Source organism: Eublepharis macularius, chromosome 19 (assembly GCF_028583425.1).
Source record: "Eublepharis macularius isolate TG4126 chromosome 19, MPM_Emac_v1.0, whole genome shotgun sequence".
In the NCBI taxonomy this organism is placed as follows: domain Eukaryota; kingdom Metazoa; phylum Chordata; class Lepidosauria; order Squamata; family Eublepharidae; genus Eublepharis; species Eublepharis macularius.
The window spans coordinates 3,124,414-3,140,034 of record NC_072808.1 but is presented as its reverse complement, the minus strand read 5'-3'; the positions used below and the strand labels follow the sequence as shown (position 1 = coordinate 3,140,034).

The window sequence follows — 15,621 nt, the reverse complement described above, 5'->3', positions numbered from 1 at the left end:
ATGAAACGTGCTATAAGGGTAGAGCATCAATCATTTGTTCCTGTTAATGCCACTTTGAAGGTTGGAGGAAATCAGATATAAGTATGATGTATATGACTTACTTACAAGTATTAGGACAAGCTTTTTGATGAAATCAAGGTTTTGTGTTTTTACCTTGGCATTTAAGTATGTAGGTATTCAGCAATGAATCAACACAGTCTTAGTGATGTGTTAACAGAGATATTACCATGTAACAGAAAGGAGGTGGATATTACGTTGTACTTCCAGTAATCACACTGTAGATGAAGTCAGTGGAGCTAAGCCAGTTTATTACAATGCCTAAGGACCTGGGTGAGCATTTGTGTAGCAACAACCACCAATCTAAACTGGAAATTCATACTGTTTAAAGAAATATATGGTGGCCCCCATAAATGTAGTATTTTTTGAAGAAATCACAAATTAGCAACAGAGAATCTCTCTACACAAGACGTCTCGGCGCATGTTCGTCAAGTGTAGGGAGATGCAATGTTAGCCAGGAAGCGTAGTTTAAAAAGACAGAGCTGATGGAGATCTCTCCTCAGAGGGTTTGTCAATTTCATCTTCGCCTTCTGGAAGGCTCTGTCAATTTCACCTCTCCAACCTAAAACTGTGTGGGATTGCAACCAGAGGGCAATGAAGAATGGAAATGGGCTGGAGCTACCTTCCTGAGTCAGGCTTCGACCTGGAGAGGTTATAATGGGCTGAAGTTTCCCTTCTGGCATTTCACAGCCCCTCCAGTGTATAGCAAAGCCTTTGCCTGCCGGCTCTGTCTTTTTAAACTACCCTTCCTGGCTATCATTGCATCTCCCAGCATGTGTTCTTTACATGTCAGATGTCTCGTGTAGAGAGACCCAGAGTATCTGTGCAATTTGCAAATTTCCTGTCCTGGAAAGCCATCACCATTAGCTAACAGAGGTACAAACATTCTTTTTAACATTCCTAGTAGTTTCGACCACCATGGCCAGCAGGCGGTACAAATTTGATATGGGAGCTCCTTTGGCTCCCACAGCTAAAGCCGCCTGGAGGGGGGCAGGCATCTCTACAAGGCGGGCAAGGGTTGACACAGGGAATGCAATTCACTGCATCCCTACAAGGAGGCACAGCATCAACGCACACATCTCTGGCTGGGCCACACTTTGTTACTCGAGTGCCACAGGTTGTCACGGTCTGCCCAGGGGGCCAGCACATACGAGGTCCACACATAGGTCGAGGATTGGTGTCACACACCACGGCTCCCTGGCTTCTTCGCACAGCTAGAGAAGAGAAGTAACATACTGGTTATGTCATAGTTAACTTGCAACCCCAAATCTCCAGATAGGCCCACTTATCCCCTATTTTATTGTAGTTCCGTTTGTAGACTTTCTTGTTCTGAAGTTTCAGCAACAAACCTTGAATTGGCAGCCAAGGACTGGCTAGTTTAAATGCTGCAAAACACAGCCTTCCTTGCACCTTTACAAATTCCTTCTCACTTTTCCTTAGGGTCCTGCAAAAATTTTTTCCCCAGTTCCCTTATCTCTTCAAGCTCCACAGCTCAGTTCTGGGGCCTCACAAAAATCTTTAACAAAGCCCTGCTCTTCCTAGAGTTGCCTACCCTGCACTGGCCAATGACAGGCCATTTGGGGGTCGATGCCTGGGAAGGTTGGCGTTTCAGGAGATGGGATGTGACATCCTGCATGATGCTCTAGGAATTTCCCCAATCTTTATGGGAAGGACTGTAGAGATTGTAGGGATTCCTATAGCATCTCCTGGAAGTGAGGTCACATTCTCGAGCCTCTCATCTGGAAATGATATGACTTCCTGGGAATGCTCTAGGAATTCTTACAATCTCTATAGTCTTTATCATAGAGATTGAGGGAATTCCTACAGCATCACTATTGGAGCCTCCCCCCCCCCCATTTTTTATTCAATTGCTCAAATCATCAAGGGTAAGAGATTGGGACTGAGGGACAGGGTTGGGACTGTCTGCCTTGCTGTTTCTGTGCCATTCCATTAGCTTCCAGTGGCCATCTTGGTATATCATTGCAATGGGGTGTTGAAAGGATTTGTGGACTCCATAGTTCTTGAGAATCACAGCCATGGATGAATGATAGAACTTCGCATGTAGAAGGTCTCAGGATGTGTCCCTGACATTTCCAATTTAAACTTCTCAAGGAGAAAGAGCGGGGAAAGATCTTTCTTTGAGACTTCGGACAGCCACTTCTAGCCAGAGTTGACAAAACAGAACCGGATGGAGCAAGTTCAGCGGAGGGCTCTCCTTAGCTGCCCATCTTCTGTTCGAATATCTCTCACAGTCTGTTGGAAATGCTCTAGCTTTGGATTTCCTGTACTAAAGAGGGAATTGGACTAGATAGCCTATAAGGCCCACCCAAATCTAAGACCAATGGTCTCAGAATAAAGCAGCTTATCACTTGCATAGTCCAATGCTGAGTGACCTTTTCACTTCTTCTCATACTGTTGGACCCACTGAAGAATTCACAGAAGGTGTTGGCAAAGCAGGTCTTTCCCCACCTTCCCATTCTTCAAGTAGCCTACCATTTGTCCTGACATCCTCTTTGAGGATCAGAAGAGCTTTGCAAGCAAAACAGAGCTGCAGGATGGGGAGCTGCAGCTATGAGGAGGAATCAAACTTAAAAAAAAAGAACTTTCCCCCTCTCTTTTCCACAGATGCAAGCAGCAAGCAGACAAGGGGGAAAGAGGCAATTTTACTTGATTCATTCTCCTCGCTGCAGCCCTCTGTCATCCAGTGGCACCTTTTGTTTGTGAGGCTTCCCTGATCCACAGAGGGGAGTTTCGGGTGTAATGGGAAGGTGGTGGAGGGCCTGTCCCTCCATCAACTCTTTCTGTGAACTCTTCCAGTGGAGGAAATCCATAGCCTGCATCTTTTCATATAAGCTAACACGGCTAACTCCTGTGGATCTATTTCCTCCAGGTGAACTGATCTCTGATCTCTGTAGTCTGGAGATCTGTTGTATTTCTGGGAGAATGCCACCTGGAGGTTGGCAAATGTAAGCAAGAAAGAGGACCCCCGACATACTTACAGATGTTCACTGCACATTCTCCTTCACCCAACCTAATGAGATAGAAGGCAAGAGTCTGTTAAGAAATTTCTCTGTTTTAAACAATTTATTATCACTGCAGACAAGTACTCACTGGTTCCGTAGAACATCTGGAACAAAGAACATGATTCACAACCAGAATACAGATGTTGCAGCGGCATTTGACCAGAACTGAGATGGTTTAATCAAATGATTTGATCAAAGATTTACGAAGTTTTCCTGTTAAATGGGATCCTCATCAAATGCTGCAATACCTGTATTGTTATGCATTTTACACTGAATGTGTACAGCATGTTGGACAATCTTTGGGCTTTGTGCATGTTTTTCTGACACCTTGAGTGCCATTTTTATTTGTTATTATTTATTTTACCTTCTCTTTCCCATACTCAACGCCCCCTCCCCAAGAAAACATCTACAGCTTAGACCTCATTGAAAACCTTTGCAAATAAAATGGCCTTACGAGATGTTGTTTTAATTATTACTCATCTTTCATATATTTTCATGTGTTGTGATTTTTAGTTTCTGGTGGGCATTTTGGTGAACTCTCTCCTTTGAGCTTGTAGGCTGCTGTCCTAGACATACAAATCAGGCTATTAAAAATGTAGTTTGAAAAATCTCCAAGGCTAAAATAACACATTTGTTTTTCTCTTCTGAGGACACTTACATAAGAATAGGGCTGAGCAACCCAAGACCCACCAAACTACAAGAAGGAACCCCTTTGTGGGTGGTTCCATATGAGGTGATAGACCCGAGAGCTGTTGATAATGAACAACAATGTTTAACGTATAAAGAAATAACTAAAACTGAAGCATCCAAACTTAGAATAAAGACGCAAGAGGAACTATCACCTAACTACGATTGGTTCCAGTATAGACAGATCAGAGACTTATATAATTCGGACTCTGTAAAGGGAGGTATACGAATAGAGAATTCGGAACTAGAGCAGACCCTTCTTAAAGAAGATAAGAAAAGAATATCCAAGGTATACCAAGTACTGTTGAAGTGGTATACCGAGGATGAGATAGTTAAAACACAAATGGTGAAATGGGCTATAAACTTTAATAAAGAAATAACAATGGAGGCATGGGAATACTTGTGGAAAACTACAATGAAGACAACGACATGTACTAATATCAAAGAGAACATTCATAAAATGATCTATCGTTGGTACATGACACCAAAGAAGATTGCGCTAGGGAATTTGAATACTTCTAATAAATGCTGGAAATGTAAGAAGCATGAGGGCTCCCTCTATCATATGTGGTGGTCGTGTGAGGTAGCCAGGCAGTACTGGGGGGAAATAATAAGAGAAATGAGTGAAATTTTACAATTTCAAATTAATAAGAACCCAGAACTCCTGCTACTGAACTTGGGAATGGAGGGAATTCCAGCCCAACACAGGACGTTGATATTTTATATGACAGCAGCAGCTAGACTTTTGTATGCGCAAAAATGGAAAGTACAAGAAGTGCCAACTATTGAAGATTGGACTTACAAATTGCTGTATATGGCTGAAATGGACAAGATGACAAGAAAATTGAGAGATCTGGACTCAGGGCAGTTCAACACAGACTGGGAGAAGCTGAAACAATACCTGGAGAAGAAATGGGAGGTGGGAGGAAAACTGTGGCAGTTTGAGAACTACTGAAGTATTGAAGTATTGAAGTAGAGGGGGGAGACTTTACCGGGGGGAGAAGAGATAAATGTGAATTAATAAGCAGTCAGATTAATAGATTGACATATATATAGATATATATAGGTTAACAAACAGAACATAGAGAAAATAATTAATTATAAGGACTAAATATAAGGAGCGATTAACTAACAATATTTTCTTTTTTTTCTGACAAGTTTTGTACCAAACTGAATGTCTGAAGATATAGATGGGTCAAATTGATTGACTACGTGAGGAGAGATATATAGAACTATTATAAAAAGATAGAATGAGTAATATATATAGAGAATAAGTCAAATTGTTTGATATAAACGAATGTATGATCTATATGGTTTATGATATATAGAAATACCTGAAATTGAAAAATTGGGATAAATTGTTTATCTAAGATAGAAACAAAGGCTTACAGTTTGGGCATATAATGTTAAAAATAGTTAAGGATGTACTGCTTAGAATAATGGAGAATATATATTTGTTTTAGATAGAGGAAGCTAATAAAAGTAAGGGAAAGGGGACAAAGGGTTGGAAAGCTGTTGGAAGTCAACAAAAAGGGGGGGGAAAGGGAGGGGGTTAGAGATGAAAAAATTGGGGAAAATTGAATGTAAATGTGGAAATAATGGATTCTAACCCAATAAAAATTTTTCAAAAAAAAAAAAAAAAAGACCCACCAAACTAAACACGTCTCAGTGATAATGTACTGTTGACCAGGGGTCATTTCGTAGAAAAAGAGCTGGAGAAACTCATTAGCATAACTCATTAGCATAACTCATTAGCATAAGCCACGCCCCTTGCCATCACCAGAAGTGTGTCATTGGCATAATGACACACTTCTGTGTGTCATTATGCCCCCTGACATCACCTATCCCGGCTGTTTTGGACCCAATCCTGGCCATTCAGGGCCGAAATTGGGCCCAAAATGGCAAAAGGGGGCTGAAAATTGCCAAAAAGGGGCCCAAAATGGTCAGGATCAGGCCGCTGATGAGCAGGAGAGTGATCGACCACCTGTCAGAGGCCCGATCTGGGCTGTTTCATCCCCAATCCAGGCTGAAACAGGCCCCAAATGGCTGAGAGTCAGGTGGGCAGGGCCTCCTGACATGTGACCTCTTTGGGGAACTGCTGGAACTGCGTTCCTGCGCATTCCCCCTCGAAATGAGCCCTGCTGTTGACTAATAATCCTCTTTTCCCTGTAACTCAAAAGAGCATCCAATTTAGATTTATCTAGCTTGTCATATGTGTCTAGTATGACTTGATGAAGAATACACTGTGTACTGGAGTATACCAAGTGTCTTGTACCCAACACTGGCCACAAACTCACCTGCATTCCTCTCCTTCCAGCAGTTTCCTGTATGTGGTAATCTCAATATCCAGAGCCATCTTGACATTCATCAGGTCCTGGTACTCCCGCAGTTGGCAGGCCATATCCTGCTTGGCCTTGTGCAGGGCCTCCTCCAGGTCAACCAGTTTGCACTTGGCATCTTTCACCGCCATCGCCCCACGCTCCTCAGCTGAGGCCACCTCCTCTTCCAGTTTGCAGCACTATAATGGCAAGGCAGGAGTTTCTTAATGTCACACCGGCTCACATTTTATTAGTTTTCATTGCGAATTGTCAACCCTATTTTGTAACGTGTGCTCCTCTCTGTTTATTGCATTCTCTTCTGGTTGGGTGCCAGGAATTTCTCAGCGTAATTCACATTGCTTTAGGATTCCTGGAGATTCCATGTGCTCACATAGCACTTCACTAATTATTCATTCAGACATGCATGCTTTCCCACTCTGTAATGAAGCATGCAAGCAATCTGAAAAATGATCACAAAGAATACTAAGAGTACTAACGTACAGATGGCTGCATTGCAAATTTCGGTGAACTTAGCTGATGTGGATGTGCACACCATGTACAGTTAATATCTATTTGATACATGATGTTTTCCATTCATCCATGATGATGATAAATAGCCAAATGTTTATCCAACGTACACCATGCCCCAAATTCAGAAAATGCCAATGGAAAAATGCAAGAATGAACAAGCAGTTCTACTATTCCACAACAGGGATAATTCCAAATCTGGACAGCGTATTCTGGAAAGGATTCCCTTTGCTGAGGAATTTGGAAGCATCCCTAAAAACGGATACCACCAAAATTGCCCTTCTTTAGGTGAACAATCGTCATTCGAGCAATAATGCTTGTGGCCAAAGTGCAACTCATTTTACATTGGGAATCTCTATGTGAGGGGATCGGCAGTGGCTCAGAGGTACAGTACCTGCTTTGTATGCAAAAGGTCCCTGGTTCAATCCCTGCCATCTCCAGTTAAAAGAATCAGGTTGTAGGTGACCTGAGATCTTGGACAGCCATTGCCATTCACAATAGACAACACTGATCTCAATAGACCAACCGTCTGACTCAGTATTAGACAAATTCATGCATATGTAAGTCATGTGAGAGTTCTTGCAGGCACTATGGGAGAGGTAGGCACTGCAGAACATGGGGGGGTATTTTTGATGACCTCCCCATGCAAACTGTAACTGTGCGACCCTGAGACCTTCCTGCAGATCCATAGACCTAAGTCCCAAGTCTAGCATTTATGCCTGTTTGATCTTATCTATTGTGATGTGAATATTTTTTGTATCTATTTATTTCAGACCACATCACCAAATGAATGTTCCAGCAGAAACACACACACAGACACACACTCCATCTTCAAGCTTCTTTTTACAGTCTTAAGGACTAGAAACTTGCTTTAATTAAAAATTAAGAATGAAGATCCTCAGGGAGCTGAACTTTGTGCCTAATACCCAATTCCACATGTAGGGCTGTGAACTGGGATAACAAAATTACAGAATATGAAAGGTCCTATCCTACCCTACTTAAATCAATTAATTTTGTAGTAAGCATATAACATCTGTGATTCTTGTGCACTTTTAAGAGAACAGGCCATCTCCTAATCAGGATTTTGATGGTCTATGTATGGCATTTTTATCTCGCCTTTCCTCCAAGGTGTTCACAGCAGCATATATGGTTTGCCCCTCCTCCATTTCATCTGCACAACAACCCAGTGAGGTAGGTTAGGTGGAGAGAGAGAGTGATAGGCTCAAAGTCCACCAGCACGTTTCAAGGCAGAGCGGAGATGTGAACTCAGATCTTCTACCCTGAGACTCTAACCGCTGTCTGTATTAACACTATCTCTTCCCACCTGGGCTTTGACATTCGAAACTTCTGTCTCCAGCCGACGGAGCACCCTAGTCATCTCAGTAAGTTCGTCTTTGGCGTGACGCAGGTTGTCACAGTGCTCGGCAGCGGTTGTTTTCAGCTCCTGATACTAAAAGCAAAAATGATGGCAATGTTGCTGGAACCTCACTCTGAACGTGATATCATACATTCAACAGTTCTGACTCCCTGCAGCCCAGAAGTCCCCATCAAACAGCTAACGCCACCATGCATTTCTCAGATGGGAAGCATTAGGAGAAAAGGAGATCCCATGACAAAGGTCATTACAAATGCAGAAAGGGAAGGCAGAGAAACTAGGGGGGGGTCGAATGGCCCAGCAAAAGGAGATTTGTCAAGAAGCAGGCAGGTCAACAGCATGTCTTTAGCCTCCTTCCCTATCTAGCAGTTTTATGAGAGAGGAGGGGGCTCCCTGCTTTATCCTGTTCCTGTCCTTGTCATTTTTTAATTTATTTAGATAACTTATATGCTGCCTTTTCAGAGTCCAGGGCCGATTCCAGACGGCCCTCCCCATGCTGAAACGTCGCGCGTTGTCGCGCAGAAAATGCGAAATATCGCGTTTTCTCGCGTGAGTTTTGCGCAACGTTGCACGACGTTGCACAAAACTCACACAAGAAAACGCGATATTTCGCGTTTTCTGCGCGACGACGCGTGACGTTTCGGCATGGGGATGGCCGTCTGGAATCGGCCCAGCTCATCGCATCTCAGAAATAAAAACTATAAAATCGTAAAAACCAACAACATAAATTATTAATAATATTTCAAACAAGCCAGGGGCATAAAAACAGCACCAAGCAAACATTGAACAGCTTGCAAAACACCATAAAACAATCTTCAGGCCAGAGTTAAAGTGTAAAACAACGACAAAGATAAAACCCATAAGTTAAAAGACTGAGAAAAAAGAATGTTGCCTCCTAGAAGGGGAGGTGAAACGGGACCGCCTCTCCCTGTAAGTTCCCCGGAGACCGCTTCAATCAGCAGTTAAATGTTTACTGGTGGTCCCCGGCCCTAAGGAAGCTCGCCTCACTTCAACCAGGGCCAGGGCCTTTTCAGTCCTGGCCCCAGGCTGGTGGAACGCTCTGTCAATGGAGAGCCTGGGCCCAGAGGGACATATTATCATTCCGCCGGACCTGTAAGACAGAGCTGTTCCGCCAGGTGTTCGGTGGTTAAAGGGGGTGGTGCCATGTCGGCCTCCCACCTTTGGGGTGGGGGTTTCTCCTTTAACGTACTTGGTTAATTTATTTTATTATTGCTTATTGTATGTTGATTTTAGAATTATTGTTTTCTTGTTTTTATTGATTTTAACTGTTGTTCACCACCCAGAGCCCCTGAGGATGGGTGGTTTGTAAATCGAAATAATAATAAATAAAATAAATAAACAACCCCTCTGAGGAGCGATCTTTGCTGGCTCTGTAGAGAGGGGAAATTGACAGAGCCTTCTAATCTCTTTTAAAACTCAGCTTCCCGGCTAACATTCCATCTCCCTTCATTTGCACATCCTCATGTAATTCATCTCTTGTAGTTTAGCTTGCTTCCACAGCACAGAAACACAAAAGACAGTCCCAGCATAAAGCAAATAGTACTGAGAGGAGTAAATCTCCCCACCTGTTATGGCATGTTGAGTTTTACCTGGCACTGGCACCAAGCTTCAGCCTCGGCACGGCTCCTGGAAGCGATGTCTTCATATCGACACCTGAACTCTTCAATGACACAGTCCATATTCAGTCCTCGGCTGTTGTCCATTTGTACCGTGACACAGGTGTCTGAAATGCGAGACTGCAACTCCTGGATTTCCTGCAAGAGGCACAGAATTCAGCTGCTAGATATGTGCAATTAGAAGTTCTTGGTTTCGCTTTGCTAAATATACAGTGTGTTCCTATGCAAAGTTACTCCAATCTAAGGCCACTGGTATTTCCCCCCTTCGAAAATTTCTTCTTTGCACATACTTTTTGAGTCATCATAGGCTGTATGGAACATGAGATTTCCTTACCTCCTCAAAAGTAGCTCTGCAAAAGCAGAGGTCTCGCATCAAGGCTTCTGCTTTGGCTTCTTTCTGTGACTTGTCCAGGAAAACACAGTCTACCTCCTATAGGAATTTGATATTTAAATAGGGAGAGAGGGGTCTCATTAGAAACGGACAATTGTCAGTCAAAGTTCAGGGGACTTTTAACAACCAAATGGGAAAATGTTCATCACTTGCCTTTTTAATTGCCACATATTCATTTTCTGCACTTGTTCTTCGGTGACACTCCTCTTCAAACCTGGGACAAAAACCATGATTGTTTTGACACTGTTTGACACTGAGAGATCCCTGTCTTTTGGTGCTACACCTCTGAAGATGCCAGTCACAGCTGCTGGCGAAATGTCAGGTACTACAATGCCAAGACCACAGCAATACAGCCTGGAAAATCCACAACAACCATCATTCTCCGGCCGTGAAAGCCTTCGACAACATAAAAAACCAAGATTGATTTCCCTTTCATTGGATGCTTATAAAAACCACCTCTGATTTTCCATAACTTCTCTAGATACATTCTGCCTGATTTTATTTCATGGTGTCCTCAAGGTTAAGTTTTCACTTAGCTCTGTGAATAGTTAACAGACCTCTACCCAGAGGTTTGACCTATGCCTTTAAGTCCCTCCGCATTTCATGAGATGAGGCAGCTGTGATATTTGCTCATTACAGAACCACTCCTATTTATTGCCTCTTGTAACGGACCAGCCTCCAGGTATGCCTTATATCAGGCAGCGTCAGCAGTACAGCTTTTGACAAAAATGGGGGAGAAATTAGCAGGAGAAACCAGAACAGATTCATTTGTCAATCCATTGAAATCTTTATATGAAATCTTCAAGTTGTAATTTGGCAGCTTTGTTTCATTCCTGTCCTACCTTTGTAAGAAGTGAAGGACTTTATGCTGTCCTTTGTCTTGGGTTGCAGAGGGGGGTATACAATAGAGACAGAGAGGCAGAGAGGTCAGGGTCTGTGCATCCCACTATTCTATTGTCTATCGACGTGTAGATTGCCACTCTCAGGGACTTCCTTCCTTCCCGCTTCACCCTTGCCTGCTTGCTACCTTCTCCATCTTGCCACCATAGAGGCAGGACATGTTTCTTCCATCCACCACCATTCTAGCTCAGATAGATAGATTAGACCCTGTCTCTTCTTTCCTATCCCAAGTGGAATTTCTAAAATAAAGGACTCTTGTTTTCTTTACTAAAGTGAAGTAGGCTCCGTATAAGCTTATTATCTCAACAGCAGGCACGTGCCCGCTTAGCTGTGTTCACTAGGCTGTTCTGCTTACAACCTTTGAGAGTGAAAATTCAGAATATTCTAGCGCAAATCAAGAATGAGGGCCGTAAAGATCTGAATCTTTTATGATCCACCTTAAAAAAGAGTTAGTACACAGGAAACAATTTTCAGATGTTTAAAAATACTCATAAAGTACATCTTTAATATCTGGGTTGCTTTGAAGCAGTTTTCACCAAAGGGAAGTTTACTTTGCAACCCGTAATGGATTCATGGTGGATTTAACAGGCTCACTAACCCATTTCCTTCTCCTCCTTTTTTTACCCCCCTCCCCCAAGGGTTTGCCTCAGGGCCAAGCTACACATGACGAATGACACTTGAACGGCAAGTGGATTGAGTGGAGGGCAAGTGAACAGGGAGAAATACACTTGCCGTTCAAGTGTCATTCGTCATGTGTAGCTTGGCCCTCAGTTTTAAGCATTATAAACATAGACTGTGGGCCAAGCTACACATGACGAATGACACTTGAATGGCAAGTGTATTTCTCCCTGTTCACTTGCCCTCCACTCAATCCACTTGCCCTTCAAGTGTCATTCGTCATGTGTAGCTTGGCCCTCACTCATAGCACTTGAATGCATACAGTGGGTTCCAGGGGTCATTTCGTAGAAAAAGAGCTGGAGGAACTCATTAGCACAACTCATTAGCATACACCACGCCCCTTGACATCACCGGAACTGCATCGTTGGCATAGCTGATTTGCATATGCCACACCCCCTGACATCACCTATCCTGGCTGTTTTGGACCCAATCCTGGCCATTCAGGGCCGAAATTGGGCCCAAAATGGCAAAAAGGGGCTGAAAATGGCCAAAATGGGCCCCAAATTGTCAGGATCGGGCCTCTGCTGAGTGGGAGAGTGATCCACCACCCGTCAGAGGCCCGATCCGGGCCGTTTGGGCCCCAATCCAGGCTTAAATGGACCCAAAATGGCTGAGAGTGAGGTGGGCGGGGCCATCTGACATGTGACCTCTTTGGGGAAGTGCTGGAACTGCGTTCCTGCGTGTTCCCCCTCAAAATGAGCCCTGGTGGGTTCATAAAATCATTCTTCCTTTAACCTAAAATAGGGTACTATATACCTTAAACACAATTTGCAGATACTTATCTCTTCTTCATTTAAAGGAACATATGTAAGATATCCTCCAATGAAGACCAGGGTTTCAGTGGCAGTCAATGGCAAGCCACCTCTGTTCGTCTCTTGCCATGAAAACACCACCAGGGGTCGCCATAAGTCAACTATGACTTCAGGGCACTCTCCAACACATGTAAGATATTAAAATGATTGCAGTGACTCGGGTCAATGGCCAGCCCCAGCTCAATATTGTTAACTCTGGCACAGGACAGCTGAGAGCCACAGTGGACCAAAAATTGGCTGGGTTTGCCTTATTCCACCCAGACCAAACCGAAAGTAAATTGCTCTTGCAGACGCAGAGAGGCATGACTAATATCTGATAATGTGAGGAAATCGTGGTCCAGTTACCCTTTCTCTCAACCCAATACTGATTTGCAGTATTCCCATCCTGAAAAACTAATCTCACATTATGAGTCATGGAAAGAGAGAAAAAATAATTCATTTCATGACCATTTCATCTTAAGTCATTTCCAGGTCACTGTAAAGTGTACTTATCTCCTCAATATCTAAGGTACTGCTGAATTGCAACTGATAAAGAAGCTCAAGACAATGCATCCACCTGGACTGAATCAAGATCTAGGCTTCCTGTGACATTACCAATGCTGATTTCTCCACACCCACCACCCCTCTGCATACCCCACCCTATTCAATCACACCTGTCTTTGTCATTCACCAGCTATTATCATTCAGCTTCTGCTATCACTCCACTCTCCAAGATATAAGGACAGATGGACTCACATTCTAGCTGTATCTGAAGAAGTGAGCCGTGGCTCACGAAAGCTCATACCCTACCACTAATTTTATTAGTCTTACAGGTGCTACTAGACTCTTGCTCTTATCTCTTCAATACATGCTTGGGCCCAAGAGAACATAGCAGAGATTGTGGCCTGCCAGGAACTTGATAACTTCCTTGAGTTCAGTCCCTGGCAGACAGCAAAAAACAAGAAGTTCATTAATCCTCTTGTGAGCCACCACCATCACCTGGATCATCCAGGCTAGACCGATCTCATCAGATCTAGGAAGCTTCTCAGCATTGGTCCTTGGATGGGAGACCACCAAGGAAGTCCAGGGTCACTCGTTTTTTGCCTTGAAAACCCCATAAGGCGACTTGATGGCCACCATACGCAGCAGAAAGCTCCATCGATGGATCACCAAGTTGTGTAGACCTGGCTTGAAATGATACATTTCAGCATGGCCTTCAGTTAGCAAGCTAAGTCCGCACTCACTTTTTTTTATGGCATTCCAGAGTCTCTCTCCAGTTTTTCATTTCGGCCTGCAGCTGTGCTCTCTCGCACTCCAGACACTCCAGCTCTTTCCTCAGGTTGCAGATATAATCATTAAGCATGGGCTCCACATTGCTTTTGCAACGCTTCCGCTCTTGCAAGAAGTCCCACTTGGTCTTCAGCACCAGGTTCTGCTGCTCCAAAAGCCGGACCTGTCACCAAAAGAAGTATCACCCAGGGGGCTGATTGATTTCAAGAGGGAATCATTTCACACGGGAACCGGTGCGATTCTCAAGGGGAAAGTGGAGACACTGTCGGCAGTGCGAGATCCAGATTCATTAACTCTTTTTGTTTTCAAAGGAACTTGTGCAAACTTGAGGAGTCCTTACGTGGCCCAAAGCAAAAATCTACTCCAGCATCTCCAGAACTTGTGTTTCACATCATGGCTGAGAATAATACCACGATACAACCAGGGCTTTTTTTCTGGGAAAAGAGGTGGTGGAACTCAGTGGGTTGCCAGCACAGGGGGCAAATCTTGGCGGGAGGTGGTGCCCCAGGTACTACATGTGCATGTGCAAAGTGCACGCATGCTCCCAGGGCCAATGACATCACTTTGGGTCAGCTGAAACAAGGGGGGAGTTTTTAAAAGTTTAAATCGCCCTCGGCGAAAATGGTCACATGGCTGGTGGCCCCACCCCCGATCTCCAGGCAGAGGGAAGTTTAGATTGCCCTCTGGGCGCGGCGCAGAGGGCCATCTAAACTCCCCTCTGCCTGGAGATCAGGGGGCGGGGCCACCAGCCATGTGACCATTTTCAAGAGGTTCTGGAACTCCGTTCCACCATGTTCCAGCTGAAAAAAAGCCCTGGATACAGCTATGATATTTCACACAAACATTTTAATGTATTGGAGCTGGATTTAGTTTTTGATTTTTTAACTGAACTCTAATATAGGACGAGCACGCACATCGCAGTAATCTCCCGTACATCCCTCCAATGAGATCCCATGAAAATGGAATATCTAACCATCCTTCTATCTTCCCCGTGATGTAGACGATAATGCCAAAAGAAGTGATGCTGTGGCAATAAGTATCAAATATGGATTATTACCCTCTCCCCAAATCTTGTTGCTCTGTGTGTCTCCCATAGCCACAATACAACAAAAAGACATGAAAATCATTCTTCCATTTCTCTAAACATCCTCCGAAAGTTTGGAAGGTTTTTTGGACAAGTGAGATTGTACTGGAAACCCTAGTTGGTAAGCAGATCTCCTGGAGGGCCTATTAAAGAATCAAGTCAGATATGGAGGGCCACAACTAAGGCTGCCAATGTCCCGATAGGGCCTGTTGATGTCCTGGAATTACAACCAACCCCCACCTGCTTCCACTCACCTTGTCAATGAAACAGGCAAATTTGCTGTTGAGGCACTGGAGTTCGTTTTTCTCTTGACATTTGGCTGCTTGAGCTGTGGCATCGATCCCCAGGTTGAGCGGTCGCAGCAGGGTCTCATTGCAAGTTACGGGAGTGATACAAGGAGAGCCAGGTGCACAGACCCCAGAACGCCTGAAACCATAGCCATATCTGGAGCCGCAATAGCCATATCCAGTGCCGGGGCCCTGATAGCCATATCCACACTGTGGAGGCATGCAGTTGCTGAAAGCAATTTTGGGGCCACCAGAGTTGGCAACCCCTAGGCTCCTGCTACTAAAACAGCCAGCTCCTTCATAACCAGTTCCAACAACCTTTGTACAGCTGGAAGTGCTGACACGGTATGTGTTTCCCATAGAGGGAAGGACAGCTGAAAAAGAGCTGAAGTCTCTGGGGTTAAATGGAGGGTTTGAGTGGCAAGACATGGTTATATAGGTGAGCAAAAGATGAAAGGGGGGAGAAGCAACAGTGCAGAGTGAAAGATGCAAAGATGTTGTGGTGGAGTGCAGGGAAACTAGTCCTTTTTATCTCTTTGGGCAGCTGGGCTTGGCCAACATAAAAATGGAGAACG

General features: G+C 44.1%; 1 protein-coding gene across 1 annotated transcript; it reads right to left on the bottom strand.

The window, feature by feature from the left end:
- Window positions 1-957: 957 nt before the first annotated feature.
- On the bottom strand, window positions 958-15,406 carry LOC129346422 (keratin, type II microfibrillar, component 7C-like). The gene is made up of 9 exons (XM_055003774.1): window positions 15,014-15,406; window positions 13,630-13,838; window positions 10,170-10,230; window positions 9,960-10,055; window positions 9,599-9,763; window positions 7,938-8,063; window positions 6,065-6,285; window positions 3,057-3,088; window positions 958-1,271 (listed from the first exon to the last, which is right to left on the bottom strand). Exons 1-9 carry the CDS (start codon window positions 15,404-15,406, stop codon window positions 958-960), a joined length of 1,617 nt encoding a protein of 538 aa, XP_054859749.1.
- Between the last annotated feature and the right edge of the window lie 215 nt (window positions 15,407-15,621).